This window comes from Perca fluviatilis, chromosome 10 (assembly GCF_010015445.1).
Source record: "Perca fluviatilis chromosome 10, GENO_Pfluv_1.0, whole genome shotgun sequence".
In the NCBI taxonomy this organism is placed as follows: Eukaryota; Metazoa; Chordata; class Actinopteri; order Perciformes; family Percidae; genus Perca; species Perca fluviatilis.
Window position 1 is genome coordinate 25,258,337 of NC_053121.1, and position 24,173 is coordinate 25,282,509.

The window sequence follows — 24,173 nt, forward strand, 5'->3', positions numbered from 1 at the left end:
TGTTTATTTATTGCAACTTCCTTGTCTACTCATTTTATTTGTAAATATTCAGTCTTAACTTAACATTGCTATTAATGTTGGGTGCACAGAGTATTTAGTACCTTTACATATTTGCATTCATGCTTTCATTTAGTGTATACAATTAATAATGTATATTAATGTATTATACATTGTATAATACACATTATAAGGTATACATTATATACATTTTCCATGGATGTATTAAGAGTATTTTCTCATAAAAAGCATAAAAAGTGCAAGCGGAACTTTGTGCAGCATTTTTTAGGAAGACCGGTTTCTGTTTGGGAACGGACGTATCTTGACTTCCTGTTATTGGACGCTGTGCTTGTTGCGTATTACAGAAAACTTGGACGCGTGTTCGTTTTTCTCTTAATCTTCCTCAAAATACCAACGTTTTGTCTTTAGTGTGTCCCGTGTTTTCGGTGTGCATTTAAAGCAGTCAGTAGGTATGCCACTGTCGGATCGCTCGAGCTCTGACGGCGGCGGGGAGCCTCGGAGTCCTCGGGCCCGGAGACCCCGGACTCGCTCCCGCAGCCGCAGCCGCAGCCGCCACCGCAGCGGCAGCCGCGAACGGAGCCTTTCTCCGTATAGCTTCGGGCCGAAACTCCCGAAGCCGCGCAACAGGGAGAAGGAACACGAGGAACGGGACCGCCGATTCCGAGAGGCGAGAAACATCAGGCGGATCCGCATTGGAAGTCCCCGCCGTAGCCGGTCTCGGTCCCGGTCCAGGTCCAGGTCCAGGGAGCGTCCCAACAATAACAACAACATCAGTCACAACCACTGGTCCGAGCAACGGGACGCTCCTGGAAAACACGGCAGCTTCAAAGAAGATTATTACTACGAACAGCAGCGGGACGACGCTCAGAGACAGAGACAAGAGGCTTTTATTGCCAGGTAAACACATGAAAACACCAAACGGCAATTCATCTATTAATCGTTGAAGGGTCTAACAATTCAGTCATGCTTTTCCATGAAGTGATGGTCACAAAAGATAGAGAATAAAATAAATTGAAGCAGCAGAGATCAAGAAACCCTGACCTTTAGTCCATAGTATGGGTCAGGCTTCAGATCCCTTTTATTATTACGTCTCAATTATACAAGTATAAGAGAGTAAAATACTTTTTTGTTTTATGCTCCTCTACACTGACATATCTTGTCGGGTAAATATGCTTGTCTTTTAACAGCAAATGCCCCCACTTTGTTATTCAGGTTAAATATGTGTACTTTCCAAGCCCAAGCTGAGGTAACCCTGATGACATTGTTTTCTCTTCAGTGACTTCAACATTAATCTTTTAAAATACCTTACCAAAAAATTTCCTTAATTTATCTCTGACATTGTTTTAAATGCCTTGTTTTGATAGTAGTAAAAAAGCATCAAGAGGAGAAACCTGTTTACAGAAAATCCGATGCAAAACAAAAATCAGTGTTTTTAAAAAGACCTTTGCTGGGAAAGCGTATTTAATGTGTGTATATTCAGCATATGAGACATGCATGAACATATTTAGCCTATATAGCAAAACTACAACTCATTGATACATTTTCACAATATCAATATAGGTATTTTCCAACACTGCTAATGTTGAGTTGTTGCACAGCTCTACAGCTAATCATACAAAAGATGCAATTATTCAGGTTTTAAACAAATAGAGGAACTGATATGAATGCTGCCTTAATGGTCTCCCCCCACATTGTTACATAATAACATAATACGTTATTTGTTTAGAATTCTGCATCTGTCTGTCTTTCTGTTACAGGCGTCTGCAGGAGAGGGAGAGGATCGGTGAGTTAGGTTGTCCTGAAGTTTGGGGATATTCACCAAGAGTGAAAGAGCCAGAGTAAGTCAATAATCTGTCCTTCATAGCAACACATTTATCGCACAATATTGTTTTTTTCTCCAGTACTGCACATGTGGAGGAGGATATTTCACCTCTATTATGTTTGGGTGCAGAAAGCATGTCTTTATTTCTTTGTTCTCCGACAGCTCTGATGAATTCACACCAGTCGAAGACGAGAAAAACAGCAGCTCAGAATCGAGCTCAGAAGGTACAGCACACACTGTTTAGATAAATAAAGTAAAAGTAATAATAGAAATAAATTACAGGTATATTGTATGCCATTTGTATTTACGAAGACCTCTCTCATTCACAGAAGAAAAAAAGAAGAAGAAAAAGAAGAAGAAATCCAAGAAAAAAAAGAACAAAAAGCACTCAGAGGACAGCGAGCTAGAGTCAGATTCAGATGGTAAGACACTCATAATTACATTAATTTTAGAAAGTATATTTCACAAGTTTTATCAGCTTAAATGTCATGTTTTTTTTAATCTTTCAGAGGAAGAAATAAAGAAGAAGAAAAAGAAAAAGAAGAGCAAGAAGTAAGTGCTGACATGCAGCTCTACGCCAGCTTCATTCTCACAGTAAAAGGACATTTTGATTAACCAAAGATCTCTTCCCGTTTCCAAACAGGTCAAAGAAGTCCAAGAAGAAGAAGGCGAAGAAGAGCCGCAAGGAGTCCAGTAACCCCAGCAGTGAAGAGTCAGAAGAGGAAGAGGAGGATCCCAACGGGGTGATGTGGGTGGAGAAAACCTGCATGGACGAACACGTGGTTGGCCCCGAAGCTCCGCTCACACACATGTCCCAGGACGACCGACCTTTGGAGTGAGTCTATTTTTATTGTTGCTATTCATGTTACGTTACTAATGCTCATCACTTCGTGGTGATTAGCAGACCCAAACAAAATCTCCACCGTTTTCAGTGGTGATCCCAAATAAAAAAAGTTTTTTATTTATTTATTTTTCTTTGAGTCTTCTTTAATTTTTTTTAATTCTGCAGAATTCTGCGTGGCTCTGGTGATTAGAATTGTCTGAGAACACTCAAAATTCATAACACTGACAGGTTATCTTTGCTAGCAATGACATGAGGCCAACTTTGTGTCGTAATTCTGTTTTTAGTGCAGTTTAGAGAAGAATATCCGTGATTCGATCAAGCATTTATCATTCACCCTAAAGCACCACACACACCTACAGCCTCACACATAGGCTGTAGACTCTTGGTCTTGTAAATTCAGTGATTCCAGCTTTTGAAATGTGAATATTTGCTGTTTTTCTTTCTTGTATGATGGTTTTTGACGGTTAGACAAAACAAGACATTTGAAATAGTCCGCTTGGACCCTAGGAACTTTTGATGTCCATTTACATTTTTACCATTTTCTGACATGTAGTTGATCAAGAAAATCACCTGCAATGAGATAATAAAAATAATCATCAGTTGCAGCCCTAGAAGTTGGCTTACCAAGTGGTACAAACTAGTTTTACTGATAAGCGGAAGCAACATCTGTATTAACAGCACATATTATTGTTTATTTTACAGTACTTTTTATTTTTTATTTTATTTTTTGTTTTTGCTTTTTGTAAACATTTTCTTCTACACATTTTCAGCGCTTATTTCCACGTCCCATGTTTTATGATATAAAACCAAAATTGAAAACGGGTCAATTTGACCCGAAGTCAACACAAGGTTAATAAGTGCATTTTTTCTTCTTCCAGTTTTGGTCATGCGCTGTTGCCAGGTGAAGGTGCTGCGATGGCGGAGTACGTGAAAGCAGGCAAACGTATCCCGAGAAGAGGTGAGATCGGTCTCACCAGCGACGAGATCGCAAACTTTGAGAAGTCCGGCTACGTGATGAGCGGCAGCAGGTACGTGATGTTTAGAAGTAGGACTATTAAGTCTCACATTGGCTGGGATACAATTTGTACTGCAGCACATTAATAATTGGTGACGTTTCAGATGTCCGTATGATGCAACGAGATGCACGTATTTATCATTATTGTGATACTCACAAATTTCAAATGTAACCCTGCAGACATCGTCGTATGGAGGCTGTGCGTCTGAGAAAGGAAAACCAGATCTACAGCGCAGACGAAAAGAGAGCTCTGGCATCCTTCAACCAGGAGGAGAGGAGGAAAAGAGAGAGCAAGATCCTGTCGAGCTTCAGGGAGATGGTGTACAGGAAAACCAAAGGCAAGGAGGAGAAGTGAACATCACATCTCTACAGATTACCCCTTTTATAGGACACCTTTACTTTTTTTCTTGGGGTATTAATGTTGTATTTGTTTGGACGATAACCACATTCAGTTTAGGTTGAACGTACAGTGTGGAGAAGGATTTTAATTGTAAAGAAAAGTGAGACTGAGAAGTATTCTGTTGTATAATATTCTCTATCCTGTTGACTCACGAGAAGTTGTTTTCCCTTTCAATCGTCAACTTTAATTTGATCTTGTTAATGTTTTGCAAATTATCCGGATCACAACGGTAAATAAATTTTCATTATCAAGTTGTGGTTTCCACATTTTTTGGGGTTAAAATAAAAATACTTTATCTTTCGACTCCTTAAACCCAGTTCACTGACTTAGAGCAATCTGTTTAATTATACCAAAGTGCAATATGTACAATATGATTGTCTGTATTCACCTGAGCTGCTACTGTCAATATTTCATCTGGTTTATGCAGAGTATAGTTCACTAATAGTTGAATAACATTTAGTATCTATAGGATACATAGTTTTTTTTTTTTTTTTTAAACCAGGAGAGGACATTTAAGAAATCGCAACTATGATAACTATTATCCCAAACAATGTCTAGTCTCTCTACAGAATATTAATATACTCTTGTACAACACTGGATTATCACCTTTACAGGCGACATAACTTATACAGTGTAAGCACCACAACATATGAACGGGTGTAAAACAATGATTTGATTAGAGCACCAATCTCGTCGGTTGCCTTTTGAAATTCAACATATGAGCCGGGAAGCCTCAGAAGGTTTCCAGTGTGGAACAGTTTATTTGATAACAAGGAGGATTGCCTTAAAAGACTGAAAACAAACAGCTGAATGTTAAATATAATCTTTTAATGTACAACTTTCTTCTCATCAGGGTCTTCATATTCTTTGTCATCAGTGGATGTTCTCGAGTCCCTGTTGAGGAATAAAAAAAAATAAGAGCACAAATTCTACTGGAATTCGAAATATACATGCAATTATACAGTTTGGGGAAAATTACATTTAGAGATGGGCAATATATCGATTTTATATTGATATTGTGATATGAGACTAGATATCGTCTTAGATTTTGGATATCATAATATGGCATAAGTTGTCTTTTCCTGGTTTTAAAGACTGCATTACTGTAAAGTTATGTCATTACCTGAACTTACCAGACTGTTGTAACTGTTCTATTATTTGCCTTTACCCACTTCACGTCATTATATCCACATTACTGGTGATTATTTATCAAAAATCTCATTGTGTAAATATTTTGTAAAAGCACCAGTAGTCAACACAACAATATCGTTGCAGTATCAATATCGAGGTATTTGGTCAAAAATATTGTGATATTTGATTTTCTCCATACTGCCCAGCCCTAATTACATTAGAAAGATATTTGAATCCCCTTTCCTAATGCAAGAACATACTAAATTATATTATTCATTTAACAAGCTTTATGTTTGCAAATTCTTTCTTGTATTGGTACCATTTAGGCTTGTACCATCTACTGTCAGAGTATTTTCTGCAGATGACAGGTTGTAATCTGATTGTTGAGTGAGGGTAGTAGTTAACTATTATAGTTATCCTTTTAATTATATATTTGCATTGTTTGCTTGAACAAAAACATTACATCATCCTAATTATTACCAACAATTACCCCAATAAAAGCATAAGTTGTTACCATTACCACTCAGCATTTTACAGTGTTTTATAGATAGATATTACTTTAGTATATATCTATCAAGTTTCAAAATTGCTATCATAGTGTGCTACATTTTGGCTAAAAGGGTCTCAGGTAATCACTGAGGTAAATTTGGTTTGTAAATAAAGACACTTGCAATGGCTAGCTGGAGGACAACACCCAAACAGGGCTGCTGGAGGGTGTGAAAATGTATTTTAAAAAAAAAATCTTTTCGCTTTCTTTGGAAAATATATAAGTCAAAGCGTTTGCGTTTTCTCGCATAAGGTTATATTTCTGTGGACACGTCATGGTTAGTCACTAACCTTGGAGTCAACGTGTTGTCCTGATCCCGACACTCGCTTGTCTCTCTCCATCAGATACCACTGCCACGGATACCGAGCGATTCTCTTTTCCTACAGGGGAAAAAACAAGAGCCTTTAAATCAAGTAGCTTAGGGTACAAAACGCGGAGAGACAGCACGTTTCACGGCTTAGCTTTATTCTACTTATTAGCACGGTCAGAGCCACATTAGCATCCAGAATCCTCACCTTTCCTCCGTTGGTAAACTTGTGGATCTGTGCGGTGGCGACGCCAGGAATAATCAAACACACGGTCATGACGGCGAAGCCGGGCAGAATTTCATACCACATGATAACAGCCGGTAACTGTTAGGCGACAGAGAGCCGCTTAGATAACAACAAAATTGCCCTAAGACTCAGTTTATTTTGCTAAGAAGCTAACAAAATGTCGACTCCCTCGACGACCGCTACAGTACAAGAAAATGCTTCCTGTTGGTTTTTTTCAAAAGAAAAGCGTCAGCAGATAAAATGTCATGTTTTACAAACAACTAGACTATTTTGCCGTCAAACGTTAGTATACATTCTGAGAGATATTTTCTGTTGCTATATTTGTAATTAATTTGTTAAAACATTACTTCCAAAGTTACATAGAGGAATGGCATTTTAGACTTCACATCGAATGTTTTGAGAAAAAGTTTACTCAGTAGCGAATATAACTTGTAATTGCTATTTTAGATTAAATAATTATTATGACATTAGTTTCTAACTCAACACTCGCCTAGTTTGTGTGACAATTTGTGTCTCATACAAAATAAACTGCACCATAGACGGTATATAAAGCTTTTATTTTGGAGGGCATCTCCAAGCCTAAGACAAAAACAAATGGGCAAAAAAAATGTAAATATAATTTCAAATTCACTGTATACGCTTGTTTTCGCTATGGATAATTTCGCTCACAATGCCCCCTTCTGGCGATGATGCAGGCCCACACGTCAGAGGGAAAAGAAACATAAAAGAAAGAGGAAGTTTTTTCCTAGGATGGCGAAGGCATTGCTCTCCCTCCGATTGGCAAGCACTCGCTTCCTTCTCTGGTTGGGTTGGTTAGGTTTAGGCCAGAAGGTCAGGGTAAGCCAATCAGAAGTAGAGTAGGGCGGGACATGCCTTCGACATCACCACTCGCTTACGGTTAGTTCGGTCGGTTGCTACTACTCAGCTAACTTGCTAAAAAAAGTAAACAAGTCTGCGGAATGAGATGAAATACAACCGCAGGACGAAGTAGCGTTTTCAACTATGAAGGAAGACAAGGAAAATGCTCGGCCGAGGGAGCGAAAATTGGAAATAAAGTGTGAAGATGGAGAAAAGACAGAGAAGTCCAAGGAAAAGAAAGAGGCCATGACAAAGGTAAACTTGCTAGCCGCGTTTGCTAACGTTACAAGTCGTCAGTTATGGATACTAATGACGTTAATTTAATGAAATAACAGCATGCATTTAACTAGCGTGGATTTTGTCGGATATAAACCTGCATTGTCCACTTTGTAATTTACATAGTGAGACACATTGTCACTTGGCTTACCCCAACTGTAATTTAATATTAGGCTAGTTAATTGTTGTCTTTTTCCAGTCTGGTTGTTCTCCCAGATACCCAGGTGTGATAATATCTTCTTTCTTAGATCGTAATCAGACGTTTACCACCAAGTCTGACCAAGGAAGAGCTAGAGGAGCATTTACAACCTCTACCAGAGCTGGACTACCTGGAGTTTTTCTCCAACGACACCAGGTGAGTTGATATAAAGACGTTTTATTATTTTAAAAATACTATCACTGACGGTCTTGACGGTGTAACCTGACATGAGTATTCTGGCCTTTCAGCCTTTACCCTCACCTCTTCGCAAGGGCTTACATCAATTTCAAAAATCAAGAGGATATAGTTCTCTTCAGAGATCGCTTTGATGGATATGTGTTCATTGACAGCAGAGGTATGAAGAGCAAACATTTACAGCTAAATATACAAACTTAAGCTTTTTCTCAGACATGAATTGGATCTTCATAACTTGTTTTTAAACAGGACAGGAGTATACTGCCATTGTGGAGTTTGCACCTTTTCAAAAGACTGCCAAGAAAAGAAGTAAGAAAAAGGATGCAAAATGTGGAACAATTACTGAAGGTAAAGCTATTTACTGATATACGTTACGTTATAATAAAAAAGAAAGATTTGGTGATGGTTCAGTTTTGTAGTACTTTTTTTCATTTTATTTACGATGCCTACCATGCAACAAACTGCCAACATTTATTATGTGTGTATTTGTGAATATATTTGCCTTTGTTTCATAAAGAGTAACCTAAAATAGCCTGGATTAATGCTAGTAGTTGTCCTAACTGTTCTTAAACTGGTGGTTTTGTCTGACCTGAAAATACCTTACTTCAATTTAGTATGGTTTAAAAATACTTAGTACCATATTAAGCTACAGAGAAGTAGTCTTACCAGAAGCATGTCTTTATTTGTATGGTGCATTTTTTCTTTTAGATCCTGATTACAAGAAGTTTCTTGAATTTTACAATGGCGATGATGACAAGTTGGCATCAACACCTGAGACCCTGTTGGAAGAGATTGAGGCAAAATCAAAGGAGCTTGTAGGTAGGTGAACGGTCCCTTAAATTAAAAAGTGCTGCCAAAACATTATTGTATATATTTTTAAACGGACACACTGCTGAATGGAAGAATTCAAACATACTTTTTTCTCCCTTCAAGCTAAAAAAACAACTCCTCTGCTGGACTTCCTGAAAAATAAACAGGTAAATAAAGTACCTTGGCACAACAGTGTGGTGTTCTAGTTACAATTGTTAAGTTGCATGATGAAGGCTGGCCTCATGTCTTGTTTTTATGCTGTTCAGAGAATTAGGGAGGAAAAGAAAGAAGAGAGAAGAAGGAGGGAGCTTGAACGCAAGCGTCTGCGTGATGAAGAGCGTCGTAAGTGGAGAGAGGAGGAGAGAAGGAAGCGCAAAGAGGCAGAGAAGATAAAGAGACTTGAGAAACCGCTGGAGAAAGACAAGGACCTAGTAAAAGAAGAACCAAAAATTAAGGTGTGTGCTGCAGTCGATTGGAGCAGTTTACAACAGTATGTAATAATCTCCAATATCACATTATGATTTTGTCTTTATTTTCAACTGTGTAGCTCCTAAAGAAGCCAGACAGAGGGGATGATGCTGATTCTGAGAAGCCCAAGGAAAAAGCCAAGAAACCAGAGAGGCCAAATAAAGAGGACCGATCCATAGGGAGTGCTGATCATAAGAGGCGTCAGCACATTGAAAACAAAGAGGATCGAGGAAGGAAGTTAGTGGCTTCAGTCATTTAAAAAATTAAAATAAAATACATTTCCCACTTTTAACAAAATATTTAAACCGGATTTGTGCTTTACACACAGAGTTGACGAAGACGGGAGGAAGGAGTTCAGGGAGCGAGACCCAGATCGAGACAGAGAGCGAGATCGAGAGCGGGAGAAGGAACGGCGGCAGAAAGAGAAGGAGCGCATCAGGCGACAGGACGAAGATCGTCGGAGAAGGAGAGAACGGCAGGATGGAGAGAACTCATACAGGAAGAGGGAGGAGGAGGTAAAAAAAGATAAAGAGCGTGCCTTGGAGAAGAAAAAGGGTGAACACATTGGAGACTCCGCTCACTCTGAGAGGCCGGAGAGGCCTGCCAAAGACCACAAGAAGGAAGACAGTGGTAAAAGAGAGCGACTACGAAATAAGGTGATGACTCTACCCTCTTGAATCAAGTACTTTTTGCAATTGCAAGCACTTTTTCTAAAAGAGTTCTTTCTGTACATCAGGACCGACCTGCGATTCAGCTGTACCAGCCAGGGGCCAGAAGCCGGAATCGAAGAGGTGGAGGAGGAGCTGAATCCAACTCGGCCGACAGAAAGCCAGATACTGTGACCGAGACCGAGAAAGTGGCTGACAAAGGAGACGATTGAGCAGATTTCTACTTATGGCATTTTAGGTTTGGTGAGGAGAGGGGAGACAGCCCTTTGAGGCTCAGAGCAGCAGTGTGGCGCCTCAGGGCAACGTGCACTGCAGTTTAAGCAGGGCTGCATCCGGCTCTCCCAGTCTCAGAGGAAGAGATGTGATTGCGGAGTCTCTTAGTGCCTGAATGTGACCCTCTTTAGTTTAATTTTTTTTTTTTAGGAAAGGCAACCGCAAACCTTGGAAATAATTTGGCTGTAGGGCACATTAAGTAAAGCCAAAGCTTTCATGAACTCAAAGTGACCTTATTTCAGTATTATTTCTCTGATGTAAAACTTTGGTTTTCAACATAATCCATATCAAAGTTGTTAACTTCCTATTTACTCGATATGTAACATTGCCAAGCTCATCAATATTTTTTCAACGCTGTCTTGAATGAGATTTCTGTTGTAGCATAGACATTTTCAGTTTGAGGTGTACACATGGGAATTACATCTTCTTCTGCCTGGGAAGCTAGACAATCCAAATGTATGTGCAGCTTTTATTACAACTTTTCATGGTCTGTAACTGTAAAATAGTCACACAGGCACAACATACGCTGAAGTACATAGCCTATACTTACCTGATTTGGGATCATGTGATTTATTCATACAGTGACTGAGGAGAAATAGCCATTTCTGACTAGACTGCCATGTGACAGCCACGCCTGCATGTCGACTTCAATCAGAGGGATCAACCTGTGCCCCTCCCCGTTTTCTTATCTGAAACTCCCCTTAAACATTAATGTGTGTTGCACTAAACTGAATACAGCATGAGAAAACATCACAGCTGGTGATGCTAACATACAGTTGCCACTTTTGACTGGAAATAAAAGAGGTATTTGCTTAAGTGTTCATGTCTTTTTTTCCTCTTTGGGGAAACGTTCAGCCTTGAAATGCGCTGATGGTTTTTAATATCTTTAAGTTGTATTTTGTTTTAGCTATTTCAAAACACTACAGTAGTTCCGTTTTGTTCACCTCTTCCTTCACTTAACTACGATGGGTACACCTACTTAACTGCTGACACTAGACTTTAATGTTTGTCCAAGAATGGCCAGGACTGGTACAGAAATTTGCCATAGGGCTCTTATTGAATAAGCCTTTATTGTCATATAACAATGAATACAATGAAATTACGAGTGCCCCTCCCATCGGTGCTTAAAGGAAAACTCTATTGCACACATCCGTATTTAACAAACAAAAACAACCATTCAAAATTCAACATAAAACAAGGGCAGGTGGTTTGTGATAATACATATATTGATCAGTTCATAATAACATAATATTGCACAGATCAGTAAAATTAATTGTAAAACATTATTAACCTTGTGTTGTCCTTCGGTCCCAGTGACCCGAAGGACAACACAAGGGTTATGTACTTCCGTTTACTTTGTTGAGAATTGCTCTCTAAACAAGGGTTAATACAGCACCTTAGTTCTTGTTTGTACAGCATTTTGGTCAGCTTAAACTGTTTAAATGTGTTCTAGAAATAAACTTTACTTACTTACTTTACAAGAAACAGGGTTTAGAGAGCAATTCTCAACAAAGTAAAGGGGAGACATCATCTCTATGTTGTCCTTCGGGTCACTGGGACCCGAAGGACCACACAAGGGTTAAAATGTGAATTTGGGGTGCAGAGTCATATGTGTAGATTTAACATGTATGCATCTTATTAATGGCTTCACTCCTTAGATACCATGGAGCACTAAGGTTTATTTCAAATCTCATCTCTATGTCCAAAACGTCCATTTGAAATGCAAAAGAAAGGCTTCTTTGTATCTTCTATGTATGCTGCTCCTGGGACTTGGAATTTGCTGTTGTACACTGATCTTGGTCTAGTGGAGCTGGTCTCTTTAAATGTTTTCAAAAGTAGGTTGAAGGTGTTGCAGAAGGGTACATCAGGTAAATGCTTTGACTGAGCTATTTGCCCCTGTGTGATCTAGGATACAAATACCTAAGTCTTTTTGTTGGTATAATCGTGTGATTTGAAATTGTATTGTCTGTTATATACAGTAAATATTTATGTAATTAATTGATGTTGTGCTCACTCATTTGTAGTGTGTGAACATTGCAGAAATGAGAGATTTCACACTATTCCCTCCCTGTAAACACTCCCTGTATGAACCACACTGTACTGCTACTGTAATGATAGAGCATGTGATCTGTTTGCTCACATGCTGAAACTCGGTTTGATTTCAAAAGAAAAAGTAGTTCTTAATTAATATTTTAAGATATATCTTCAGTTTCATTGCACCTTGGGATCAGCAGGCACATGTCATACATGTGCTTCAATAACTTAATATTGACAAATCTGATTGGCTTACATTAAAAAGTGCTACTTATGTGACAAGTAGGTTAAACATCACATAGTAAAAAACGGTAGTTGAATAGTAGAATTCATATTTTTTTCTGGGTTTATATGTTACTTATACCCTACTTCAACTTAGTACCATCAACATCATGAGTTAAACTGCAATTAAGATGACTAGTGCGGTGCCCGTTGAAAATATGTCTGTTTGGAACGGGCCGACTGCTTGGCCTGTGGTATTGCTGCTTGTAGAATTCTTCAAAACCAAATTGTACCCCAAAAGTACTTACAGAAGGACCCCAAACTACTGCAACTCCACTGTATAGCCTATACTACTGACTTACAGTGTAGGCTACGTCTACATCAGAGGCAGACATTGTACTACACCGCCTACCAAGAGCCTGGTTCTGTCCGAGGTTTCTTCCTAGGGAGTTTTTCCTCCGCCACTGTTGCACTGCTTGCTCTTGGGGGAAATATTAGAATTGTTGGGGCTTTGTAAATTATAGAATGTGGCCTAGACCTACTCTATCTGTAAAGTGTCTCGAGATAACTCTTGTTATGATTTGATACTATAAATAACATTGAATTGAACTACTGTAGGCTATTAGAATGCTGCAGATTCAAAATGTAATCACAAAATATCACAATGACAATGTGGAGTCATGGCAGTGTACCCACCTGGCCCGTTATGAGAGCTAATCATCAACCACCAGAACCGGACCGTTTGTGTGTGTGTGTGTGTGTGTGTGTGTGTGTGTGTGTGTGTGTGTGTGTGTGTGTGTGTGTGTGTGTGTGTGAGAGAGAGAGAGAGAGAGAAAAAAAAAAAAAAAAAAAAAAAAAAAAAAAACGTTGAGCTTAGTCTTGGGGAGAAGGAGGCGGTTTGAGTTTGTTGAACGGAGGAAATCGAGTTGTAGTTAGAGGGGTGAGTAGGCTAGTTCTTTCAGATAGGAGGGGGAGGCATTACCATAGATGCACTGGTGGGGAAGGATTATATTCAATCGTGGCGGAACCAGTTTTTCAGCATCTGCTAAGGTGAGTAGCTACCCTCCAGGAGGCGCTACAGCCCCCCCGCTGCTGCTGCTCAGTGTTCCTTTGTTTGGTTCGTGCTTCATGATGATGATGAGAACAGGTAAACAGCCCAACCCATTTTAACGTTTCATTGCATTGATTCAGATGTAGATTTTATTCATCTTTTGTTTAGAAGTTTGTTTGTTTTTTTTATCATAAGGAGCTTTTTATAGGGTGATATCAGGTAAAATGGGCCATCAGGTAAAATGGGCCATTTAAGGTTTGGGGGTCCCAGCCCCTCTGGAATTTAGAGCCAATGACTGCAAAGGATTTCAAACTGTTGTCTTAACTGTACTTGACAAGTAACAGGTGATTTGATTGGTTTATGGTTGCTATGGTGGGCGGGGCAATAATTCAAATCAAGACTGCACCAGAAAGCTGCATGGTAAGTAGCCTGGCATACCAAATCTAACTAAACTATTATAAGGATGATAAATCTATATAAAAAAAACATGCACATAAAAAAAACTATGCTTAATATCTGTCTTGATGGCATCAATCAGAAACAATGTTGTTAGTTTGGTATATGAACATATTTTTAAAAAAAACAATGTTTTTCTTGGCGGCCCAATTTACCTTAACCCACTGAGGTAAAATGGGCAACATGGTTTCAGCTAAAATGGGCCATCATCTGTGTCACTCACAAACACACATACACGTGTTTGAGTGAGTGAGTGAGTGAGAGAGTGAGTGTATGTGTACGTACGTGCGTACACACACACACACACACACACACAGGTTTGCGGCACTATCTTTGTGGGGACCCGTCATTGACATAATGCATTCCCTAGCCCCTTACCCTAACCTTAACCATCACAACTAAATGCCTAACCTTAACCCTTACCCTCACCCTAACCATAACCTAATTTTAACCCTAATCCTAAAACCAAGTCTTAACCCTCAAACAGCCCTTTAAACTTGTGGGGTCCAGCATCTTGGCCCCACAAAGCTGTCGGGACCCCACAAGTATACTGGACTCCCGGTTTTTGGGCCCCACGAATATAGTTAAACAAGAACACACACACACACACACACACACACACACACACACACCACTGACATCAGTTCACTGATCTATGCTGTTCCATAATGGACTTTTTTTAATTGCACATTTGAATATGTGGGTTTGCACCCAAAATGTTTTTTTTTTTTTAATGGCACATATGAATGTTTGTTTAATGTAATTTAAATGTTATGTGGCTGTATAAGCAACTGTGTTTTTAAAATTAATATTGATGATAAATTACTATATTCCCTTTGTAGTTTGACTGGCCCATTTTACCTGAACAGCTGGCCCATTTTACCTGAAACTGCTCATGCAAAAAAGTTGGCACAGCTGATGTTTCAAGAACTGTAGGGCCTAAATAATTATATTTTATTACATAATTTCAACAAAACATTATCAAAAACAGTCATTAGTAATCATAAAAACACAAGGAAAAGGCATATATGGTATTGTATTATTGTCCCAAACGATTTACCAAAAAGTGGCCCAATTTACCTGATATCACCCTACTTATATTTTAAGTTAAAGTAGCAATACCACAGTGTAAAAATACTCCATTAGAAGTAAAAGTACTCAGTACCCCCCCCCTCGTTGATTCTCCCCGCACCTGGTACCTATTCCAATCAGCGCCCCTGCTACTCATCCTGCTCCATCATCTGCCTTCAGATGCCAGTCTGACTTTCCCCTCCCTGCTGGATTGTTGCTTACCACTGAGTATGCTTTTTCACCAGCTTTCGAGATTTGGATCTAGTCTAGTTCCTTGTTGTTGTACTTCCCTGTCTGCTCCGCTCCCTGACGCTACTAACTGGAAGATCTCTGTTCTCAGAAATAACCCCCCTTCAGAGTCCTCTGCTGCCAACAGCCACGCATGAGCAAGTCTGAGCTGACATCTTACCACCCACTGCCAGTCCAGCCATCTTCATACCCAGCACCCCCTCTGCCAGTCCAGCCATCTTCATACCCAGCACCCCCCCTGGCCAGTCCAGCCATCTTCATAGCACCCAGCACCCCCTCTGCAGTCACAGCCATCTTCATACCCAGCACCCCCTCGCCAGTCCAGCCATCTTCAACCAGACCCCCCTCTGCCAGTCCAGCCATCTTCATACAGCACCCCCTCATCCACATCTTCATACCACACCCCTCTGCGCCACGACACCTTCGGACCCAGCAGCCCCACTGCCAGTCCAGCCATCTTCATACCCAGCACCACCCCCACTGCCAGTCCAGCCATCTTCAGACCCAGCAGCCCCACTGCCAGTCCAGCCATCTTCAGACCACACCACCCCCACTGCCAGTCCAGCGCCATCTTTCGGACCCACCACCCCCACTGCCAGTCCAGCCATCTTCAGACCCAGCACCCCCACTGCCAGTCCAGCCATCTTCATACCCACCACCCCTCTGCCAGTCCAGCCATCTTCGGACCCAGCAGCCCCACTGCCAGTCCAGCCATCTTCAGTCCCAGCACCCCCCTCTGCCAATCCAGCCATCTTCGGACCCAGCACCCCCCTCTGCCAGTCCAGCCATCTTCGGACCCAGCACCCCCACTGCCAGTCCACACTCACAGCTTCAATAAAATAATATCCTTTACCACCTACTCCTAAAAAGTAATGTTTTTCCTCAAATTTTGAGAGAAGCTAAAGTTATTCCTTTACCCAAGCAAGCTAGGGCTGCCTTCACTGGCACTAACAGCCAACCTATTAGTTTGTTGCCTGTTCCTAGCAAACTATTGGAACAAATTGTATTTGACCAGATATAGTGCTACTTCTCTGTTAACAATTTGATCAGGTCACTCAACATGCACTGCACTTACACAAATGATGGATGATTGGTTAAAGGAAATTGATTGATCAGAGGAATATTGTGGGAGCAGTACTGTTAGACTTAAGTGCTGCCTTTTGATGTCATTGATCACAAATTATTATTGGAAAAATTGTATGTTATGATTTTGCTGCATCTGCTTTATGGTTAGAAAATTATTTATCATACAGAATACAAAGTTTTCTTTAATGGAAGCTTTTCTGACACAAAACATTTAGTGTGGAAAGAGAGTTGCAGATAGCACTAAAATGGATTACTAACAATAGACTATTCCTAAACATGTCAAAGACTAAAAGCATTGTATTTGGTACAAATCATTCCTTGAGCTCTAAGCCTCAGCTGAATTTGATGTTGAATAATGTAGCTGTTGAACAAGTAGAGGAAACATAGCTTGGTTTTCTTAGATTGTAATCTGTTGTGGACAAGATATATAGATTATCTTGTTGCAAAGATGGGGAGGAATATATGTTATAAAAAGATGCTCTGCTTTTTTAACACCACACCTGACCAAACAAGTCCTGCACACTCTAGTTTTATCACATCTTGACTATTGCCCAATGATATGGTCAAGTGCTGCAAAGAAAATGATTTAGGTAAACTGCAGCTGATTCAGAACAGAGCAGCGCATCTTGCCCTTCAATGTCCACTTAGGTCTCTTTATATACTGTCTATGGTATCTACATGCTCCACGTTTAATAAACTTTGCCTCCATTTTGTTTAGCCGCGTTACCATGGAGACCACACCTGTACCGCACTCTCACATTTCGGCAAAGACCCGCCCTACTTTGCATCTGATTGGCTACAACTCGTTTCATTGGTAGGTGGAAGTTCCATGATTGGTTAAATCCATCGCATCAAAACAAATCCCATGTGGATTTTTTTTATTTATTTATTAGTACATTCATGATTTTGTCCATGTAGATATTAGCTGCTTTATTTACATTTATTAAAAACGTAGCATTGTTTATCTTTTCATATAGCTAGATGTCTAGACTGGGACAAGGCCGTTATGTTTAAATACCTGCCATGCTAATTCCAAACAGACAGCTTTGTCAAGGCAGTTTGGGCTTCAGATAGCTTGTCCTCTATTCATGCCCAGCGACATTTGTTTTAACTACTTTCTCAACTAAAGCTGCCTGTATCTCACCAACGCTGTCACGTATCAAAACCAAACTTGGTACATGGACTAATCACAGGAAGTGAGCTCATATCTCAGCAACGTTTTGACGTATGAAGTCCAAACTTGGTACAGGGACATGGTAGCTGATTGTGAGGACGTTCAAGGAAAGTGGTGTCATTTGGCCTCTAGAGGCGCTGTAATAAAGAAAGTGAGCTCATATCTCAGCAAAGTTTTGACGTACTAAAGCCATGCTTGGTACAGGGACTTGGCACTTGATTGTTAGAATGCACAAGGACATTGGTGTAATTTGGCCTCTAGGGGCACTGTAACAAAGTAAATGAGCTGATATCTCAGCCATTTATCCAGTTGCCATCAAAGTTGCTGTGAGTGCTTGCTCATGCAATGGCAATGCCATTCCAGCTAGTGTACTGCTTGGCCCCCTCATTGCTGCTTGCAGCTATATTTAGTCTAGTGTTTGTGTTTTAGTGTCTTCCTAAAGGACAGGAGATCAAAGAAATGGTGACCAGGGTGAGAACTGTCTTTAACAATTTTTTTTGCTCTGGAAAGGTAGCGGGTGTGTGCAGTTTCCTGGAGTGAGAAGGGCAGCCAATGATTTTTTTTTGTGTGGTGTTGATGACACTGTAGTGCTTTTTTGTCTGCTGCTGAGCAGCTAGCATCCCACACTGTGAGGCAGTAAGTTATGCTCTCTAAAACAGAGTGGTAGAAGGCTGCCAGCAGCCACATAAGTTGTTTCTCCTAAGAACTTGCAGGAAGTGCTGACGCTGCTGTGCCTTTTTGACAGCAGCTGTGGTGTTGGTAGACCAGAAGAGGTTGTCTGATATGTGGATTCCCAGGAATTTCAATTGGAACTCTTTCTACACAGTCTCCATTTATGAAGATGGGAGGCGGGTCAGCTATGCACTTCCTGAAGTCTAGGATTAGATATTTTGTTTTTTCTTCCGAGTACTCCTATGATGGAATAGTAATTGTATTTAATCAACTTAAATATGTATCATTCGAGGACTAGATTTGACCCAAAATAAACTTATAATGCGTACCCTGCTTAAGTTGATATTAACATAGTAAACCTTAGGCCTTAGGGGCCCTCAGCGTCTGCAGCAGCTGTCCACTTTACTCAGGTGCTAATCTACCTTTAGTTCAACACATTTGGATCTGTTCAGATAAACATACATACTGTATGCATTTCAGCTTTATTGTGGCTAGGATCAGTAGGGATACAACACAGGTAGGCAGTGGTGGATGCAGTACTCAGATTTTCTTACAAAAATGACCCCAGAAGCCTTAGTAGTGTGTTTATACTTACCGTATATATTTTAATCTAGTTCCTACATTATTTTCCTATACAGTGAATTACTGGGGGCTCTAACCTCAGTATGCTCTTTAAGTATAAGTAGTAATACCAAGATGTAAAAGTACTGAAGTATCATCATGTCAAATGTAAAAGCATTCACTATACACATGACTTTTTATTACAGTATATTGTATTAATATGAGCATTAAGCAGAGTTTTAATGTTGCAGCAGGTTGAGCTGAAGCCAGTGAACTACTTTAATTAGTTTTGGATAGTCTCATCCATAGGAATGTATCTTTTTTACACTTTTATATGTTTTGTATGTAATATCTTTATCTGCAATAACAGAAGTGGAGCAAACAGTGCAACATTTCCCCAATAGTAGTAGAAGTATAAAGTAGCATCATGTACAGTGCCTTGCGAAAGTATTCGGCCCCTTGAACTTTTCGACCTTTTGCCACATTTCAGGCCTCAAACATAAAGATATAAAACTGTAATTTTTGTGAAGAATCAACAACAAGTGGGACACAATCATGAAGTGGAACGAAATTTATTGGATATTTCCAACCCTTTTAAACAAATAAAAACTGAAATATTGGGCGTGCAAAATTATTCAGCCCCCTTAAGTTAATACTTTGTAGCAGCACCTATTGCTGCGATTACAGCTGTAAGTCGCTTTGAGTATGTCTCTATCAGTTTTGCACATCGAGAGACTGACATTTTGCCCATTCCTCCTTGCAAAACAGCTCGAGCTCAGTGAGGTTGGATGGAGAGCGTTTGTGAACAGCAGTTTTCAGTTTTTTCCACAGATTCTCGATTGGATTCAGGTCTGGACTTTGACTTGGCCATTCTAACACCTGGATATGTTTATTTGTGTGAACCATTCCATTGTAGTTTGTGCCTTTAGGTTTTGGATCATTGTCTTGTTGGAAGACAAACATCCGTCCCAGTCTCAGGTCTTTGCAGACTCCATCAGGTTTTCTTCCAGAATGGTCCTGTATTTGGCTCCATCCATCTTCCCATCAATTTTAACCATCTTCCCTGTCCCTGCTGAAGAAAAGCAGGCCCAAACCATGATGCTGCCACCACCATGTTTGACAGTGGGGATGGTGTGTTCAGGGTGATGAGCTGTGTTGCTTTTACGCCAAACATAACGTTTTGCATTGTTGCCAAAAGTTCGATTTTGGTTTCATCTGACCACAGCACCTTCTTCCACATGTTAGATGTGTCTCCCAGGTGGCTTTTGGCAAACTTTAAACGACACTTTTATGGATATCTTTAAGAAATGGCTTTCTTCTTGCCACTCTTCCATAAAGGCCAGATTTGTGCAGTATACGACTGATTGTTGTCCTATGGACAGAGTCTCCCACCTCAGCTGTAGATTTCTGCAGTTCATCCAGAGTGATCATGGGCCTCTTGGCTGCATCTCTGATCAGTCTTCTCATTGTATGAGCAAGTGAAAGTTTAGAGGGACGGGCCGGGCTTCGTAGATTTGTAGTGGTCTGATACTCCTTCCATTTCAATATTATCGCTTGCACAGTGCTCCTTGGGATGTTTAAAGCTTGGGAAATTTTTTGTATCCAATCCGGCTTTAAACTTCTCCACAACAGTATCTCGACCTGCCTGGTGTGTTCCTTGTTCTTCATGATGCTCTCTGCGCTTTTACGGACCTCTGAGACTATCACAGAGCAGGTGCATTTATACGGAGACTTGATTACACACAGCTGGATTCTATTTATTATCATTAGTCATTTAGGTCAACATTGGATCATTCAGAGATCCTCACTGAAAACTTGGAGAGTTTGCTGCACTGAAAGTAAAGGGGCTGAATAATTTTGCACTCCACTTTTTTCAGTTTTTATTTGTTAAAAAGTTTGAAATAGCCAATGAATTTCGTTCCACTTCATAATTGGGACCCACTTGTTGTTGATTCTTCTACAAAAAATTACAGTTTTATATCTTTATGTTTGAGGCCTAAAATGTGGCAAAAGGTCGAAACGTTCAAGGGGCCGAATACTTTCGCAAGGCACTGTAGTATACATACCTCAGAACTGTATTTAAGTAGACACATCACACATAATGGCTGAAGGTCCTAAGATTTTTTATTTTTTTTTATGCTGCGTTACGTTCCATTTTTTTTTTAATTAACAACATTCAAAGACAGGCAGTCAGAACAGAAATAAACAAAACACAAACATACATTATGCCAGGGGGATTGCACTTAAATAACAAATACATTTAGTTTTTAGAATATTTAGAAATTTAGAAATGTAATGTTTGAGTTCATTTTCGAATATTAAAAAGGTGGTTTGTGGGTGGCAAATTTAGACTTATGAATATGAAATTTAGCGAGTAACAATATCAAACTGTAGTATTTATTTGTCTTGCTGGAAGTGTAAGAAAAATAACCCAAACAATACATTTTCATGTGACAAGGAAAATTCATAGTTGTGTTGGGAAATAAATGTACTGACATCCTGCCCAAAAATACAGGAGATAGAACCAGAACACATGGAACAGGACGCATGTTAACAAACCCTACCTATGGTGTCGCTGTGTGTAGAACTCATAGGTAGAAGGTAGAACTTGGAGCCAGTTGGACGGACGCTTATTGGATAAAAGGGCCGACGTCACTTCCTTCTTTCTCTTCGGCCACCGCCATAGTCGGGAAAGGACTGGGGACAAAATGGTAAATACAAAATCTTTAAACATCCATTTCAGCAGCCCCTGTAAACCCGCACAACTATATTGTGTGATTAATAAATATGTCAATAGTACCTCATACATCTGTATGTTGTTTAAAAAGAGGGAATATAAGCATATTAAAGCGGCTTAATGATGCTAGCTGGTTCCCACTCTGTAGAGCTACGCATGTTAGCCTGTAACTCCCATTATGTATGTTAGCTGCTTGCTTATTTATTTATACTTCGTAAATGCTTTAAATGTGTTCATTTAAACTCACAGTTGTAGAACACTGGCTCGAAACGCTGTCTGTGCGTTGACCTGGTATTAATGGCGCGCTTTGTTGTTTCTAGTCGTCCCACAAGACTTTCAGGATCAAGCGCTTCCTCGCAAAGAAGCAGAAACAGAACAGGCCCATTCCTCAGTGGATCAGAATGAAGACTGGAAACAAGATCAGGTGAGTCTATAATGCGTTTGTGTTTCTTTGGACTGTGCACCATATGCAAGTTGAAGCTGCCATGTAGCTAGTGAAAGCGTGCAAGTTTGTAACGTTACATGTGAACACAGCGTATGGAATAACGTTAATAGTCAACATTGAGTCACTCATATTCACACTCATTTGCCAATTTATTAGGTACACCTAAGTTGCACTCCTGCAGTTAAATACAACAAGCAAGCAATCATTTCTAACCTAATTTTAATGATCAAAAAGCTCACGTATACTGGGTCAGATAGGAAATTAAATACATTATACAAACGCACAATGGGTGTGTGTATGTGTCCTTTCATTTTGTGCAGAATATATAAAACAAGAATATAAGGTTTTTGTAATGAGTAATGTTTGGTTATGCATTACATATTATATTTTAAAGAGCAGACCACGTTATAACACTACAACAAAACAATTCTACAGCACCACGAACTATAGCCATCAAAATGACCATAAAAAAGAACATAGTTTAGACTGTAGACCTTTATGAATTGGTAATTAAGTGAATATAAAAAAAAATATGATGGACTGCCATGTTTACTTAATCAATTATTTCCACAGTAAAGTTTATTGAGCATTCAAAAGAAGAAATATCTCCTAAGGTGTAGAGGATGGTTAAATCTACTGAGAGCTTGTCTGTTTTAACAGTTTTAAAATGGCGCTTCATTTTTGAGCTTGTCTCTCAGCTCTCCGATATCATTTAGTGCAAATATGTACGACTGGCTGACCAATGCAGAGAAGGAGCAGGTACTTAATGTCATGTAAAGCAGGTCTGCAATTGCAGCACTCCATTGCAGTAGAGTGCTGTCATTAACCCTGCTGAGAGCATCTTTCTGCAACAGAGCGGACTCCTGCTCACTGTGGTGGTGATGAGGAAGCTCTGTAGCTGAACATTTCACTGTTTGTCCGAAATGGCTGATCTGCTCACTAAATTGCTCTCCTGAAGGATTTCAATGGTGTTTGTTTTTTCTGAAATTACTATGGTCTGGAACGATTCTCATGATGGCTACAATGATTTAGTTCCAGTGGAAAGTGATTATGTGTGTCATTGTTTCTTGGGAGGTGGGATTTACAAGTAAGATTTAAAAAAAAAAAAGATTATTGCAGTGACCTGAAGTGATTGACGATATATCACACAGGCTTCGGATGTGTCAGTTTGTGGCCTCTGAAATAAGAGCAGCATCAACAGAATTTGCATAGTTTCAACTGAACTAATTTGAATGAGCAGACTGGGATCATCTGTTTAGTAGCTATGGACTTCCTAGTTGGTATTGACATCTCCAAGAAAATAAGTAAGAACCCCATTAATACAGGACTGGGAAAATGCCTATTAAACACCAAAGCTTGGATGTAAAAATGAATTTTCACACCTAATTGGCAAGATGTGGATGCAGTGGCTCCATGACACTTTATCCTAGTCAGTGAAGTAATTGCCACTCAGTTGCACAAGCAACAGACTACAGGGGTGATATGCATGTTTCAATGTCTATCATGAATATGGGACACCAGTTCCCAGACTATACAGCTCACGGTGCAGAGCAGGTTTTTTTTGTTTTTTATTTATTTCTTGAAACGTTATACCAAGCTTTACTAGTCAACCTTGATCTCAGCTCAATTTGTGTGTATTTAGTAGCCACACTGTCAAAATAAAGGTGTCCCTCTTTTGGTAAGTTAAATAGTAACGGTTTCTGTAAAAGAGGGTAGTTACATTGGTTTTTTTGTTCCACTCAATGTTTAACAGTTTTAGTTAATTTGTCATTGTAGCATACCTGAAATGTTTTTTTTTTTCTAATGTTTTCAGGTACAACTCCAAGAGGAGACACTGGAGGAGGACCAAGCTCGGCCTGTAAACATGAGGGTCCCTGGATCCAAGCATCCCAACATCTGCCAGGACCTCCAGCTGCTGGGCCTGACTGCAGGGAGGGAGCCATGTTATCTGGACCAGCAGTCATTTTGTACAGATACTCTGGTTATGTTCATGTTTGACAATAAAAGATCTTTCATCAAACTTGATATGAGGCTGTACAGTCTTTTTTTTTTTTTTTTTTATAATTTATGTACAGACTTTTTCTGAGGCAAACATTACATTAGAGGGTTGCTGTTGACACAGCTCTGTAGGAAGACGAGCACTCTGAAAGGGTTTCACTCTCCTGACCACAGGCCTTTCATGAGACTGCACTTTTTAAGAAAAGGAGAATTTCTACGACAGTTTCATGGAAGATTGTGGTTCTTTCTAGTTTGGCCACTACTAAGCTCTCTTTGTTGCTTGTTCCAAAGACAGAACTGTTATTCAAGAAACTTAATCTAGTAGCAGGACAAACTATA

At 39.8% G+C, this 24,173-nt stretch overlaps 4 protein-coding genes and 1 non-coding gene across 5 annotated transcripts; 4 read left to right on the forward strand and 1 right to left on the reverse strand.

Moving 5' to 3' along the window:
* The first annotated feature begins 292 nt into the window (after positions 1-292).
* LOC120566922 (NFKB activating protein) lies at positions 293-4,350 on the forward strand. Its single transcript, XM_039813624.1, has 8 exons — positions 293-915; positions 1,776-1,856; positions 2,003-2,064; positions 2,170-2,262; positions 2,350-2,392; positions 2,484-2,675; positions 3,563-3,712; positions 3,880-4,350. Exons 1-8 carry the CDS (start codon positions 470-472, stop codon positions 4,052-4,054), a joined length of 1,242 nt encoding a protein of 413 aa, XP_039669558.1. The 5' UTR covers positions 293-469; the 3' UTR covers positions 4,055-4,350.
* Positions 4,351-4,835: 485 nt separating this feature from the next.
* On the reverse strand, positions 4,836-6,528 carry ndufa1 (NADH:ubiquinone oxidoreductase subunit A1). The gene is made up of 3 exons (XM_039813625.1): positions 6,293-6,528; positions 6,068-6,157; positions 4,836-4,993 (listed from the first exon to the last, which is right to left on the reverse strand). Exons 1-3 carry the CDS (start codon positions 6,392-6,394, stop codon positions 4,973-4,975), a joined length of 213 nt encoding a protein of 70 aa, XP_039669559.1. The 5' UTR covers positions 6,395-6,528; the 3' UTR covers positions 4,836-4,972.
* A 650-nt stretch (positions 6,529-7,178) lies between these two features.
* On the forward strand, positions 7,179-10,894 carry upf3b (UPF3B regulator of nonsense mediated mRNA decay). The gene is made up of 10 exons (XM_039813623.1): positions 7,179-7,444; positions 7,714-7,820; positions 7,913-8,019; positions 8,109-8,207; positions 8,568-8,678; positions 8,793-8,836; positions 8,936-9,124; positions 9,217-9,374; positions 9,466-9,793; positions 9,874-10,894. Exons 1-10 carry the CDS (start codon positions 7,334-7,336, stop codon positions 10,015-10,017), a joined length of 1,398 nt encoding a protein of 465 aa, XP_039669557.1. The 5' UTR covers positions 7,179-7,333; the 3' UTR covers positions 10,018-10,894.
* A 10,337-nt stretch (positions 10,895-21,231) lies between these two features.
* On the forward strand, positions 21,232-23,861 carry rpl39 (ribosomal protein L39). The gene is made up of 3 exons (XM_039813253.1): positions 21,232-21,365; positions 21,712-21,815; positions 23,650-23,861. The coding sequence occupies exons 1-3, from the start codon at positions 21,363-21,365 to the stop codon at positions 23,696-23,698; spliced, it is 156 nt and encodes a 51-aa protein (XP_039669187.1). The 5' UTR covers positions 21,232-21,362; the 3' UTR covers positions 23,699-23,861.
* LOC120567498 lies at positions 22,612-22,744 on the forward strand. The gene has a single exon (XR_005640591.1). It is a non-coding gene; the product is annotated as a small nucleolar RNA SNORA69 (small nucleolar RNA).
* Positions 23,862-24,173: the final 312 nt, after the last annotated feature.